The 11,718-nt window shown below is 46.0% G+C and overlaps 1 protein-coding gene across 1 annotated transcript; it reads right to left on the minus strand.

The window, feature by feature from the left end:
- Nucleotides 1-5,233: 5,233 nt before the first annotated feature.
- Nucleotides 5,234-11,509, minus strand: dhcr7 (7-dehydrocholesterol reductase). The gene is made up of 8 exons (XM_068320901.1): nucleotides 11,421-11,509; nucleotides 9,658-9,751; nucleotides 9,181-9,403; nucleotides 9,011-9,101; nucleotides 8,702-8,915; nucleotides 8,417-8,621; nucleotides 6,430-6,561; nucleotides 5,234-6,056 (listed from the first exon to the last, which is right to left on the minus strand). The coding sequence occupies exons 2-8, from the start codon at nucleotides 9,741-9,743 to the stop codon at nucleotides 5,592-5,594; spliced, it is 1,416 nt and encodes a 471-aa protein (XP_068177002.1). The 5' UTR covers nucleotides 9,744-9,751; nucleotides 11,421-11,509; the 3' UTR covers nucleotides 5,234-5,591.
- Nucleotides 11,510-11,718: the final 209 nt, after the last annotated feature.

Genomic DNA, 11,718 nt, shown 5'->3' on the forward strand with positions numbered 1-11,718 from the left:
TTAGCCACTGGCGTCCACACACTTCATCCACACCCAACATCACACAGGCATAACACAAATATCATCCAAGACACACATAGTCAAAAAACCAGTGGACAAATTGCACGTTAAGACCTTAATAATTACTGCATTGGCCCGAATATAAGACGGTGTTTTTTGCATTGAAATAAGACTGAAAAAGTGGGGGTCGTCTTACATTTGAGGTTGAGACATTATACCCATTCACAACGCTAGATGGCGCCAGATATCTTTAAGGCGAATTCTGAACTTAACTCCCCAGGCCAAAGCAAACCGCTGTCACGAAGAATAAAAATAAAAATAGCGGTAGCACGAAGAAGAAGAAAAAAAAGCGGTAAGAAAGAAAAAGAGAAGAAAATAAGAGAAGAGATAACAGAAAATGGAGAAACGTAGCGACAATCTGGAGAAAAATGGGTCGAAGATCGGCCAGGTTAACCAGCAGCTGAGGAGAAGTTATGATGCAAACTTCAAGATGGGGGTGATAAATGAGGCAGAGTCTTCAAACAATTGCAAAGCGGCTGTGAAATATGGTGTCACAGAGTGTAATGTACGGAGATGGAGAGCTCAAAAAGATCACCTAAATCATGCTCACGGAAAAGCTTTCCGTGGTCCTCAGAGCGGCCGCTTCCAAGAGCTCGACAGGAGGGTGTGCACGTAAGTGGACGAAAAACAAAAGGACGGGATGCCCATCAGCAGAGCTGTCATTCAGCTCAAGGCCATGGAAATAGCCAAAGAGCTAAACATACCCACCGCTGACTTCAAAGCAAGCCTCAGCTGGTGTACAGGAATGATGCGGCGTAACGGACTGACGCTGCGACGCAGAACAAGTCTAGCCCAGCGCCTGCCCTCTGACTTTAAAGAGAAGCTGTTGTCTTTTCAGCGCTATGTGATCAACTAAAGGAAAAAGCACTCTTGCCCACTGGATCAGATTGGCAATGCTGATCAGACACCTCTGTTTTTTGACATGCCAAAACCTGTCACTGTACACAAGAAAGGTGAGAAATCTGTTAATATAAAATCCACTGGAAATGAGAAGAGCCGCGTTACCGTCATGTTAGCCTGCCTCGCAGAAGGAACCAAACTCCCTCTCTATGTGGTGTTCAAAAAGTCTTTTTTCAAACTTGAGTCTTGAAAAAGAGGGGGTCGTCTTATTATCAGGGTCGTCATATATTCGGGTCAATACGGTACATCGTTGAAGCACACAGACGACTAAACAATCCAACTTACTACAAAAAATTTGAGGAACCTTTACAACCACAACCACAAATTATCATACGAAATATTATATAAGAACTATACACTCAAAAATACATCCCCTACAAAAAAAAACCTACCTGGACGGCCCAGAAGAACCCCGACCACGCCTTTTCTATTTACTCCCCAAGATCCATAAGCCACCAGAAACCTGGACGGTCCCCCTGGTGGTGGCAGCAGGGAGACCCAGTAGGGAAACCTGCTGGGACCACCCAGAACCACGATTGTCAGTGATTGCGGGTCCGACTCCCACCGCATAGCAGAGCACATACATCATTACATTAACCCCCTCTCCCACCGGCACCCTAGCTATATTTGGGACACCTACACTTTCGTTCAATGTCTGTCTTCTCTTCAGGTTCCACTCTACACACTCCTCTTTTCAATAGACATTGATTCCTTATACACAAACATAGAAACCCACCTCGGCCTGTCTGCTATTAAGAACATCTTCCTCCATCACCCCACCCCTCCCAACCCGACTCCGCCATACTACAACTGTTAGAAATAACCCTCACCCGGAACAATTTCTGTTTTAATAACCAGCAATACCTCCAGGTCTGTGGCTGTGCAATGGGAAGGAAATACTCCCCTTCATACGCTGACATTTATCTGGCCGCGTGGGAGGAATCCACTGTCCACAACTGCCCCCACCAGCCCCTTCTCTACGTCAGGGCTGTGGGACAGATCAGAGGTGGAGTTTTTACAGTTTGTTCACATCCAAACCTAAACCCTCTAAGAGACTCTGGGAAGTATCCTTGTGTGTCTGCTGCGGGGGGGTGGGGGGGGGCAGCATTTCCATGTTTTGTATATATATATAAAAGCAAGTGGCACCTAAGGAAAGACCAGCGCTGGTCCTGGCTTCAGGTGCAGTCGGTGCCGTGGAACAGCCCGCCCTTTGGACAAAAGACCTTATGAACATGTGAGGGTTGGCAATGACATGCTTGATGTCGTTGGTTCATTGTGCTATTGGGGGATACCCTTACTTCTGCTGGTGGTTGTGAGGCAGACACTATTACCAGAGCAAGATGTACTTGAGACAAGTTTAGGGAACCCCTCCCAGTATTGATGGGTAGGAGTCTGTCCCTGTCAGCTTGTGGATGGGTGTTTGACAGTTGTGTGAGGAGCACTGTGCTGTGTGCTAGCAAATGTAGGCCAATGAAAAGCTGTGCCCTCAGCGGACTTGAAAGAAATGAGGGCACCATGTTGAGGTGGATCTCACATTTTAGGCCAGACAATGCCAGAACCACAGGTGTCCCGAAAGAGGCTTGGTCTCATTGACCTCGAATCAACTCTTCACTGGTTTGGTCATGTTCAGCAAAGTACCTCAATCATAAATCTGTTGGGCTTTAGATAGATTTTATTGGTCATCTTCCTCTCTGGAGCTCCAGGAAACAGACTGGTTCAAAGAGTTGATCTCCAGCCAGAAGAGTTGCTAGCAAAATGGGTGACACAACAGACCAAGAGACCCTGAGCTCTACGAAACACACTGAAACAGACACTGAATAGACTTTTCAAGCGTGGACTTGATCAATGATTTAACATCAGCTGAGTCACAGTCAGACTGGGTCCGGAACTGAACCTGATCCAAGATAAAATCCATTTAGTCTTATCTTTATCAGTTGATGTGGATTGCTAAGGTACCATAAATGCTAACCTTTCGCTCTGTGAAGTCTTTTCAGCCATGTTGGCTTCAAAACTGTGTCAGAGTCCACTTGAATGTAGTGAATGAAATCTCACTAGATGATTACTGATACTACCTGAGGAGCACCGGAGGTGCCTTAAGGTGAATACAAATCCTCCCCAGAGCTCCGTGATCGGATGTCTTCTGCCGCTCCGCAGTGTCCTACGTTCAGATCATACTGTTAGCTGGTGGAAACCCTTTGGCTCTACTATAAGGTGACAATTTTTATTTATTTATTTAGTTTGGTTTTTTTCAGACATATTAACACACTTCACACCTTCATCACATTTGTAATATCAACAATAACATCCGGGAATAAAAGGGCTGACGGGTAGAAGCCATTAGTTTTGTGAAATTCCCGTCCCCAGAATCAACAAACATCTCTCATTACAACACGTTATCAACCAACTCAGACATTAAATGTTTACAACTAGTTCATACAATGACTTTTGACAGACATTAATATCCTTATCCAATTCCAGATGTTAGCATTTGTCCCAGATATAACCAAGAGCACATATGTCAAGGTCAAGGCCCGGGGGCCGGATCCGGCCTGCGATTAAATTCTCTATGGCCCCCTGGGATGTTATTTAATTCCTATTGGAACCGGCCCACAGTCCACAGCCACCTGCTGGTCTTTTGCCTGCACTAACACTACGTTCCCCACAATGCAACGGGAGCCCGCCAAGTCACTGCAGCAAGCAGGTCTCGGCTTTACTATTCATCAGCCGTCAGACCAGAGGTTAACTTTCAGCCCCCGCCCCCCCGCCCCTCTTCAAATGGCTAAATAGAAGGTGGAGGTGAGAACAGGGGGTTTCAGGCCCGGGGGGTGGGGGGGTGGAGGACATGTTCACAGAGGTAAAAGGCAAACCTGTGTGTCTCTGTGTGGAGACAGTTGGGCTGTAATGAAAGAACATAACCTGACAGGCCCATCAAACGTCTCACAAACACACAGACGTGATTGTTCTTTGAAGAAAGTTAGTTTTTGTCTGTGTACCTGTTAAATTGTTTTCACTTCAAATTACTGGCAGATTAATAAGTAAATATTGATTTATTCATTTAATCATTTAATAATATACACTCTTGGTTCAATAGGCTTTAATAGACATTGAACCAGTCCGGCCGTCGGCTTGAAGAACATTTGGTTTTTTGTCAACAGATATCAACATCTTTACAGTCCCAAACTTAATGTTATCCCTCCAAACAGAAATCCATGTCTTTGTTTCATTCATCCATGTTTCTGACATTGATAATGTTGAATGGTTTTTCAACTGTTCTTTGATTCTGTTCTACTGATGTTTGGTGTAATAACAACTCTTGTCCGTCTTTATTGTCGTATTTCACCAACTCCTCAACACTCCTGATCACCATAGTTTTCTTCTGCTCTGGGGAAAGACCTTTTGTTCTGATGAAGATCCTGCAGTTGTTGGTCCAGGTGTTGTCCTTCAGTCCATTCTTCTTCATTTGTCGAACTTTTTTAAGTGATATCAGCATTCTTTCTAGTGAGATTCTCATTAATGTAGACACTTTTTCCTTTCAGTTTGAAGCCTTGTTTCAGAAGAACATTCTGGTGCTCGATAAGTTGGTGAGAGCCAGAGACAACAGGAGACAGAAGGAACGCGTCTGCTCCTACTGAAAGCCGTTGAAATACCGTCTCAGGCTGCATTCAGATTGCAGACAATCAGATTCCAATCGGATTTTAGGGCTGACCGTTCACACTGTTTTTAGCAAGTGTCCAAATGCAATCTGGGCCACATTATTGGCCCATCTAACACGTTTCCGTAGCAACAACATTGGGTTAGAGATGTCTTTCACGCTTCATAACACGCGTTGGCTCTTACGTCACATACAGTCAGAGTCAATCGGAGTGTTTGGAGCCGTTCAGACTGAGACGCATCTGAACAAACGATTTGGAACTACATCCATAATGTGGTTTCAGTGGTCCCACAGAAATCAGATGTCATGTGGTGTAGGACTGTTCACACTGCAAAACAGATATCCAATGTCAATCTGTATGGGATGAAATCACATTTTGCTCTAGTATTGATCTAGTATTGATTCTAGTATTGATCTAGTATTTATTTATCTGTGAGCAGTGGATATTCCGTTTCCTCTTGAATCTATGTGTCTGTCCTCACGTTACAGACACCTACACTCTTAAAGTTGGTGTGAACACATTCATCTGAATCCTGTGAACCTCTGAAGGATCAGTCACCAGAGTAGAAGACAGGAGACAGACATAGGTATGTTGCTAAAGAAAAAACCCACAGTACCAACTTGAGAACAAAACTGAAGCTTTATTTTGTGACCTTCTGACCGGCCGTGTTGACGTGAGAACATCAAGAGAACATTGGTACTGGACTTCAAACATGGCCGCTGAACTACTCGACACGTTAAAGCAGGTAAAGCGACCTGACTGACTTCCACCTGTTCAAACAAACAACGTTAAGCAAACATTTCTAAGTTGTCCTCTAAAGGGACAAACTGGTTCCTGCCCGTTCCAGCTGAGGAGACTGAGTTTAGTCAATGGAACAGATTTGGTCCGACACAATTAGGCAGCATAAAATATCAGAGGTGATGCTGGTAAATCGATATATCAGTTTTCATTCCAACTACGGTGTGTAGTTCTCTGGTCCTAGAACACCCCAGGAAGGAGCCGGTAGGGGACGGCATTGGTGTAGCGCTTCCAGTCCTGGCCATACTTGCTGCTGCAACGGTGCTCGTCGCGCACGCAGCGGTGCACCAGCAGGATGCTCATGTAGACGATGTAGAAGTAGGGCAGGGCGTGGCCAAAGCCGCAGGCAGCGCAGTAGGCCAGCGAGCCCATCAGGTCGCCCGTGTAGTTGAAGTGACGGGCCACGCCCCAGAACCCGGAGGTCAGGAGCTTGCTGCGGTGGACGGCGCCGTCAGCCGACCGGTATGAGGACTCGATGTAGGTGGGCTTCTTGCCCCAGATGGAGCAGTTGCCCTCACTGCGCCGGAACAGGTCCTTCTGGTGGTTGGTGGATCGGAACACGTAGTAACCAATCAGACCGAGTCCCAGGACAACCAGGGCGTGGCCCAGTGGCAGCTGGACCGGGTGGTACACCAGGTACAAACCCTGGAGGGCAAAGGTCACATAAACACACTGCAGTCAGCTGACCTCTTTTCTGGTTTGTTCACAGAACACAACAAACAGAAACGCTCTGAATCCAAAAGCTGCTGCAGATGTCGCCTTCAGAATAACAATATCAATGATACGAGTGCGCCCCCTAGTGAGTATCTGCTGTAATGACACTGTAAGTTTCCTGGAGCTCTCTTCCCTCCATCTCGTCACGGAAACCACAACCTACTGTTGAAGAACCGCATTCCAATAAGGAGAAGCAGTGTGTGTGTTCTAAGGTTCTACCTGAACACACACATCGCCTCCTAATGAGATGATCATGTTAACGGTGAAGGAACTAGCCAGGACTTTTGTTTGGTGACCGGGTCACCTGCAGGGTGTAGAGATACGGCAGCCAGACGCAGTCGCCCCAGCCCAGGTACCACCCAAAGTGGTCGTGGCAGATGTCCATGGTCTTCAGGTACCACGCCTCATTCCAGAAGAAGTCCAGCACATAAAGGGCCTTCAGGAAAAGACACACCATGTTGAACATGAACATAGCAACAACTACTGGCCATTGGCTATACTGGTCATAATACTATTGGCTATACTGGTTACACAACTATTGGCTATATTGGTTGTACAACTATTGGCTATATTGGTTGTACAACTATTGGCTATATTGGCTATACAACGTAACTTGAAAAATGATTACGTCGAGTGAACTTGTGTGCAGGCTGAAGTGAAAATAAGCGTTCTCCGTTCTGACTGCAGTGTTTCCCATCCACTGGTGGGAAACAACCCACTTAACTCTTTATTGGAATAACAAATGCCATGTGGAGTGTCAGGGCTGTAATCCAGGTTCCAGCGCATGACAGAGGATTGTAATACTCTTCCACAACACTGGGTGGCAGCAGGTCCTTAACTTCCCTGACAAAATGAATCCTGACCAGCAGAGATCAAACCAATGGATTCCGTTTCTCCTCCGGTAATAACTTGTGGAACGTACCAACCATGACTCTCACCCAGAAATGGACGGATGTCAACACTGCTGCATTGTGGGAGATAAGAGATAAACACTTAATTGACATTTTATTACCGTTCAGCCTCCACTGAATGCTGGGTTATAGGAACTCATGTAGTTCAGCATCAACTGGTGGAAAGGACTCGATCTAGCAGGAGGAACAAGCTTAACTAAATATAAAGCTAAGCTTAGCTCATCTACAGCCGGTAGACCAATTTATTTTAACCTGGTCCTGGTCTACACTGACTAGTAAGATGAACAGACAGACTATATTATCATAACCATAAATAAACTGTCAGGACACAAAGTTGCTTTTGGAACATTTTAGTTGGTGATGAGACTGAAAAATTGATGTGAGCCGCTGCTGTCCTCTGCTTTATTTATGAATATTTGGTCAATACTAATTTTGAACTGCCAGGCAGGAGGCCTAGAAGAAGACCAAAGAGGAGGTTTATGGATGTAATGAGGGAGGACATGAAGATAGTTGGTGTGAGAGAAGAGGATTCAAAGGACAGGGTTAGATGGAGGAAATTGATTCGCTGTGGCGACCCCTGAAGGGAAAAGCAGAAAGGAGAAGAAGAGGACAATACTAATCTATTTTAAGCTTATAAACATATTTTATTTTTTAGTATTGCACAGGAATAAAAAAATCCAAACTGACGATTATACTTTGGCGATGTTTACCACACATTGTGGATGCTTCATTTATGAATGAGTGAATAAAATAAAAGCCTTTAAGGTTATAAAACAAATATAGGAATAATTTTTTTGCAATAGTAAAAAAACCCAATTCAATTCAAGTGAAAATGAGCGTTACCAATAAACCGACGAAACCCGTCAGGCCTTTAGAGTAGAACAGGAGACACAAGCTTCAGCTATCTGGCCCCTTTACTCTGGAACGATCTCCCAGCCTCGGTTCGGGGGCAGACACCCTTAGCTTATTTAAAAGTAGACTAAAAACCCTCCTCTTTGATATACATATTGTACTATACGTAATTATTTTAATATATTTTATGTTTTTATTTTTATACATTGTATGATTCTGATATTTGTGGTGGACAGACACAAAGTCAGTTAAAATAACGGAAACTTGATTCTTATTTTTCTGTGTATTTTTTTTTAAAAACAACGTAACACAAAATGTCGTATGCCAAGATATACGTGTGTGTGTGTGTGTATATATATAAAAGTCTATCCCTGTCCTTTCTAATACTTATGGACTAAAACGAGTCAAACCGTAGATTCTGATTGATTTGACCATCTGATCAGAGTTTTTGAGGTAGTCTTGACTTTAAATTAACAAAGATCTGTCCCCCGTCCTTCAGATGCCGACCCCCCTGCTGACGTGCCCTACCTGCAGCACATTGACCAGGACCATGGAGTTGGTGACGTGACCGTGCACTTCCTGCTGCTTGGCCATGTAGGACAGGTTGATGAGCGTCCAGGCGACGATGCCGGGGCGGCCGTTGAAGAAGAGCTTGAAATCGAAGCGCTGTCCGAGGCGCGGGTTGAACTCGATGCCCATCATGTAGTCGTAGAAGACATTCCCTGTGAACTTGCTATGGGATCACAGAGCGGAGCTGAGGTAGCTGTATGCTAACACGTGCTAACAAGTGCTCCTGCGTTCACCATTCCTCACCTGTCCTCAGAGTTGGTGGGGAAAAGGTGCGCCTTCACAAAGGCAAACGTGGACACGGCGTAGCCCAGGATGTTGGCACACCACATCAGGGGGATCCAGTGGTCAAAGATAATGGTGGGAGAAAACCAGTTGAAGTACAGGACGTTGGCCAGCCACAGGGCGTGAGTAATGACCCAACACTGCAGCCCATTGATCTCGTACTTATTGATCAGGCCTGCAGCGACAGACAGAGACAACAGGGGAGTCTCCTGAGGCGACACCACCACCGCTGCTCGGTGGAGTGGAGAACAGGCCGGACGCTTTCTTTACCAGCAGGAGTTCGAGCTCCATCCTGAACTCCACCAACGTAACCAGGAAGAAGCTCGTGGAGCACATCAGGAACACACAGGTACAAGAATGCCTGAGGAACAAACAGCATCTCTGTCAGAGACGTCTGCAGAACAAGACCAGGATCTTCACCTACAGAACATCTGCCCCACCTGGAAGGCCACCCAGGCAGCGTACATCTGAGCCGCTGTCCAGCTGAAGGAGGCCGTCCGGGCCCAGATGGATGTTGGCGTCACCTCCCCTCGGAACAACTCCTCCAGCGGCTGGCTGACGGAGCACTGGTACTGGTCACACGCCATCACAAAGTAGAAGACGATGAACGGGGCAAAGCAAAGGAGGCCGAGCACGGACACCAGGGAGAACCAGTCCACCTCCCTGAGGACAAAGACGAGCAGAGACACCCTGAGAGGACGGGACACCATCAGCCCACAACCCAGATGCTGTTTCCTCCCCCACCAGACAAACGTGAGGCAGCAATAAACCCAGTCCCAGAGCTCCTGGTCAGACATTCACACCAAATATGACCAACCAACACTGGGTTGACCTCATTGGTTTTCCTCTCACAGAAGAACCTTAACGTGCACACAAGACCCCTAAATGAGGTCAGCAGTGAACCATTGTGGACTCACCAGGCCCGCCCCCACTGCTCCGGCTGCTCCACCTGCTCAGGCGTCTTCCCATTGACGGTGTGCTGAGTTCGTCTCTTGGAGAACATGTCCAACGCTGAGAGAGATGAGAGAGGCGAAGCAGTTACACGTTAACACCACCACCCTCATTCTGATCCGCTGTCACACAGCCGTTCCAACTCAGGTCCAGGTCCACACCTGTCTGCCAACTGGCAGCCAGAGGGGGGCCACAGGTCAGAACCTGGACTTTGGCTCCACCAGCCCATCCTTCATGAACAGATAATGAAGTAACTGTGTGGTTGGAGGTTTGGGGCAGACACACTGGGTCCAGTTGGCACCGCCAGCAGGGGCAGCAAGACGTGGATCATGAGACCTCATCTGGCCCCCGGTGCAAGGACCGTGTCTCCCCTCCTCTGGGAACGAGCTAACAGGGTCGTGTCCCCCGTCCTCTGGGAACGAGGTAACGGGACCATGTCCCCCTCCTCTGGGAACGAGCAAACAGGGTCATGTGCCCCCCCCCCCCCCCCCCCCCCCTCTGGGAACGAGGTACCGAGGCCGTGTCCCAAACAGTTCTGTCCACCTTCAGCAGGTTCCGTCAGAAGATGAACCCCAGAATGTGACATAACTTCTGACTGTTGGTATTAACCTATTATTAACCTGCTGTTGTTAATCTATTATTGACCTGTTATGGAACTGTCATTATTATCTGTCGTTATTAACCTGTTGCTATTAACTTGTTATTACATCCTGCTTCAAAGAGGTGATATATAATTAACCTATTATTAACCTGTTATTAATCTGTTGCTATGAACCTGTTACAGTAATCCCTCGTTACTCGCCAATAATGTGTTCCAAGAACCACCCGCGTAAAACTAAATTCCGTGATATAGCGATGAACTATTTATTTTATTATTTAGGGTAATTTAATCCCTTTCTGAACCCTCCCCATACTGATATTAAACCACCCTCTACCTGTATTACCTTTAAAACACTCTGATAGTGTCTCTTATGGTTTTTCTTATGGAGAACATAAGGCCATTGCATGCTCTGGGGGGCATTGTTGGCTTTCTATCTGTAAAGCACTTTGAAATGTCTTCAAATGTGATTAAGAGCTATATAAATAAAAGTTGATTGATTGATTTACCTGTTGTTATTAACCTGTTATTAACTTGCTGTTATTAACCTGTTACTATTAACCTGTGGTTATTAATCTGTAATCATTAACCTGATGTTATTTAACTGTGGTTATTAACCTGTTGTTATTTCCTTGTTATTGTACAATCTCCCCCGGGATTAATTAAGTATGCATGTATGTATGTATGTATGTATGTATGTATGTATGTATCCATCTATCTGTCTATCTAGCTATTTACTTGTCGTTATATACTTTTTATTTACTTGTTATTAACCTCGTTACTTAGTTGTTGTTATCAACCTGTTGTTATTTACTTTTTGTTATTTACATGTTATTTACTTGTTGTCTTTAACCTGTTGATATTTACTTGTTATGTACTTGTTGTCTTTAACCTGTTGATATTTACTTGTTATTTACTTGTTGTCTTTAACCTGTTGATATTTACTTGTTATGTACTTGATCCTCCAGCGGTGCCCAGCGGATGACACCAAACCCGCGGTGCTCTCCCCATCTCGAACAGTCCTTGTAAAACCCGCCACACACGTCGCGAACACGTTAACGGCGTCATGAGACCGAGCTGAACCGACCGGCGTCCCGTTACAACCGCATCGTCCCGCCGCAGCGCGCTTACCGTGGTCTGCAGAGTCTTGTGAACCGGCCGCTCCGTGTCGGGTTTCCTCCTCGTTCAGGTGAGGCTGACCGCTGCCCAGAGCTACAGGAGGAGGCTCCGCCCATAACGTCAGGACGTTAAACCAATGGTGTCCAACGCGGGGCGGGCTCTGAAAGAGAACGTCAGTTTGATTGGACGATCCCATCTGGAGCCACCAGCAGTCCACAAACAGACCAATGAATGAGCGATGCGTTCAGGAACCACGAACAACCCATGTTATGAAACCGGGTTGGAGGGTGGTCATTAGTTACGGTGTGAC

This window comes from Antennarius striatus, chromosome 1 (genome assembly GCF_040054535.1).
Source record: "Antennarius striatus isolate MH-2024 chromosome 1, ASM4005453v1, whole genome shotgun sequence".
In the NCBI taxonomy this organism is placed as follows: Eukaryota; Metazoa; Chordata; class Actinopteri; order Lophiiformes; family Antennariidae; genus Antennarius; species Antennarius striatus.

What these genes read in the sequence shown, in the direction of transcription:
- dhcr7 (XM_068320901.1), bottom strand. Translation starts at nt 9,743, where the DNA reads ATGTTCTCCAAGAGACGAACTCAGCACACCGTCAATGGGAAGACGCCT. An exon ending in TGGAGCTCGAACTCCTGCTG is followed by an intron (nt 8,916 to 9,010) that starts GTAAAGAAAGCG and finishes CTGTCGCTGCAG; the next exon opens with GCCTGATCAATAAGTACGAG. An exon ending in CGTATCTCTACACCCTGCAG is followed by an intron (nt 6,057 to 6,429) that starts GTGACCCGGTCA and finishes TTTGCCCTCCAG; the next exon opens with GGTTTGTACCTGGTGTACCA.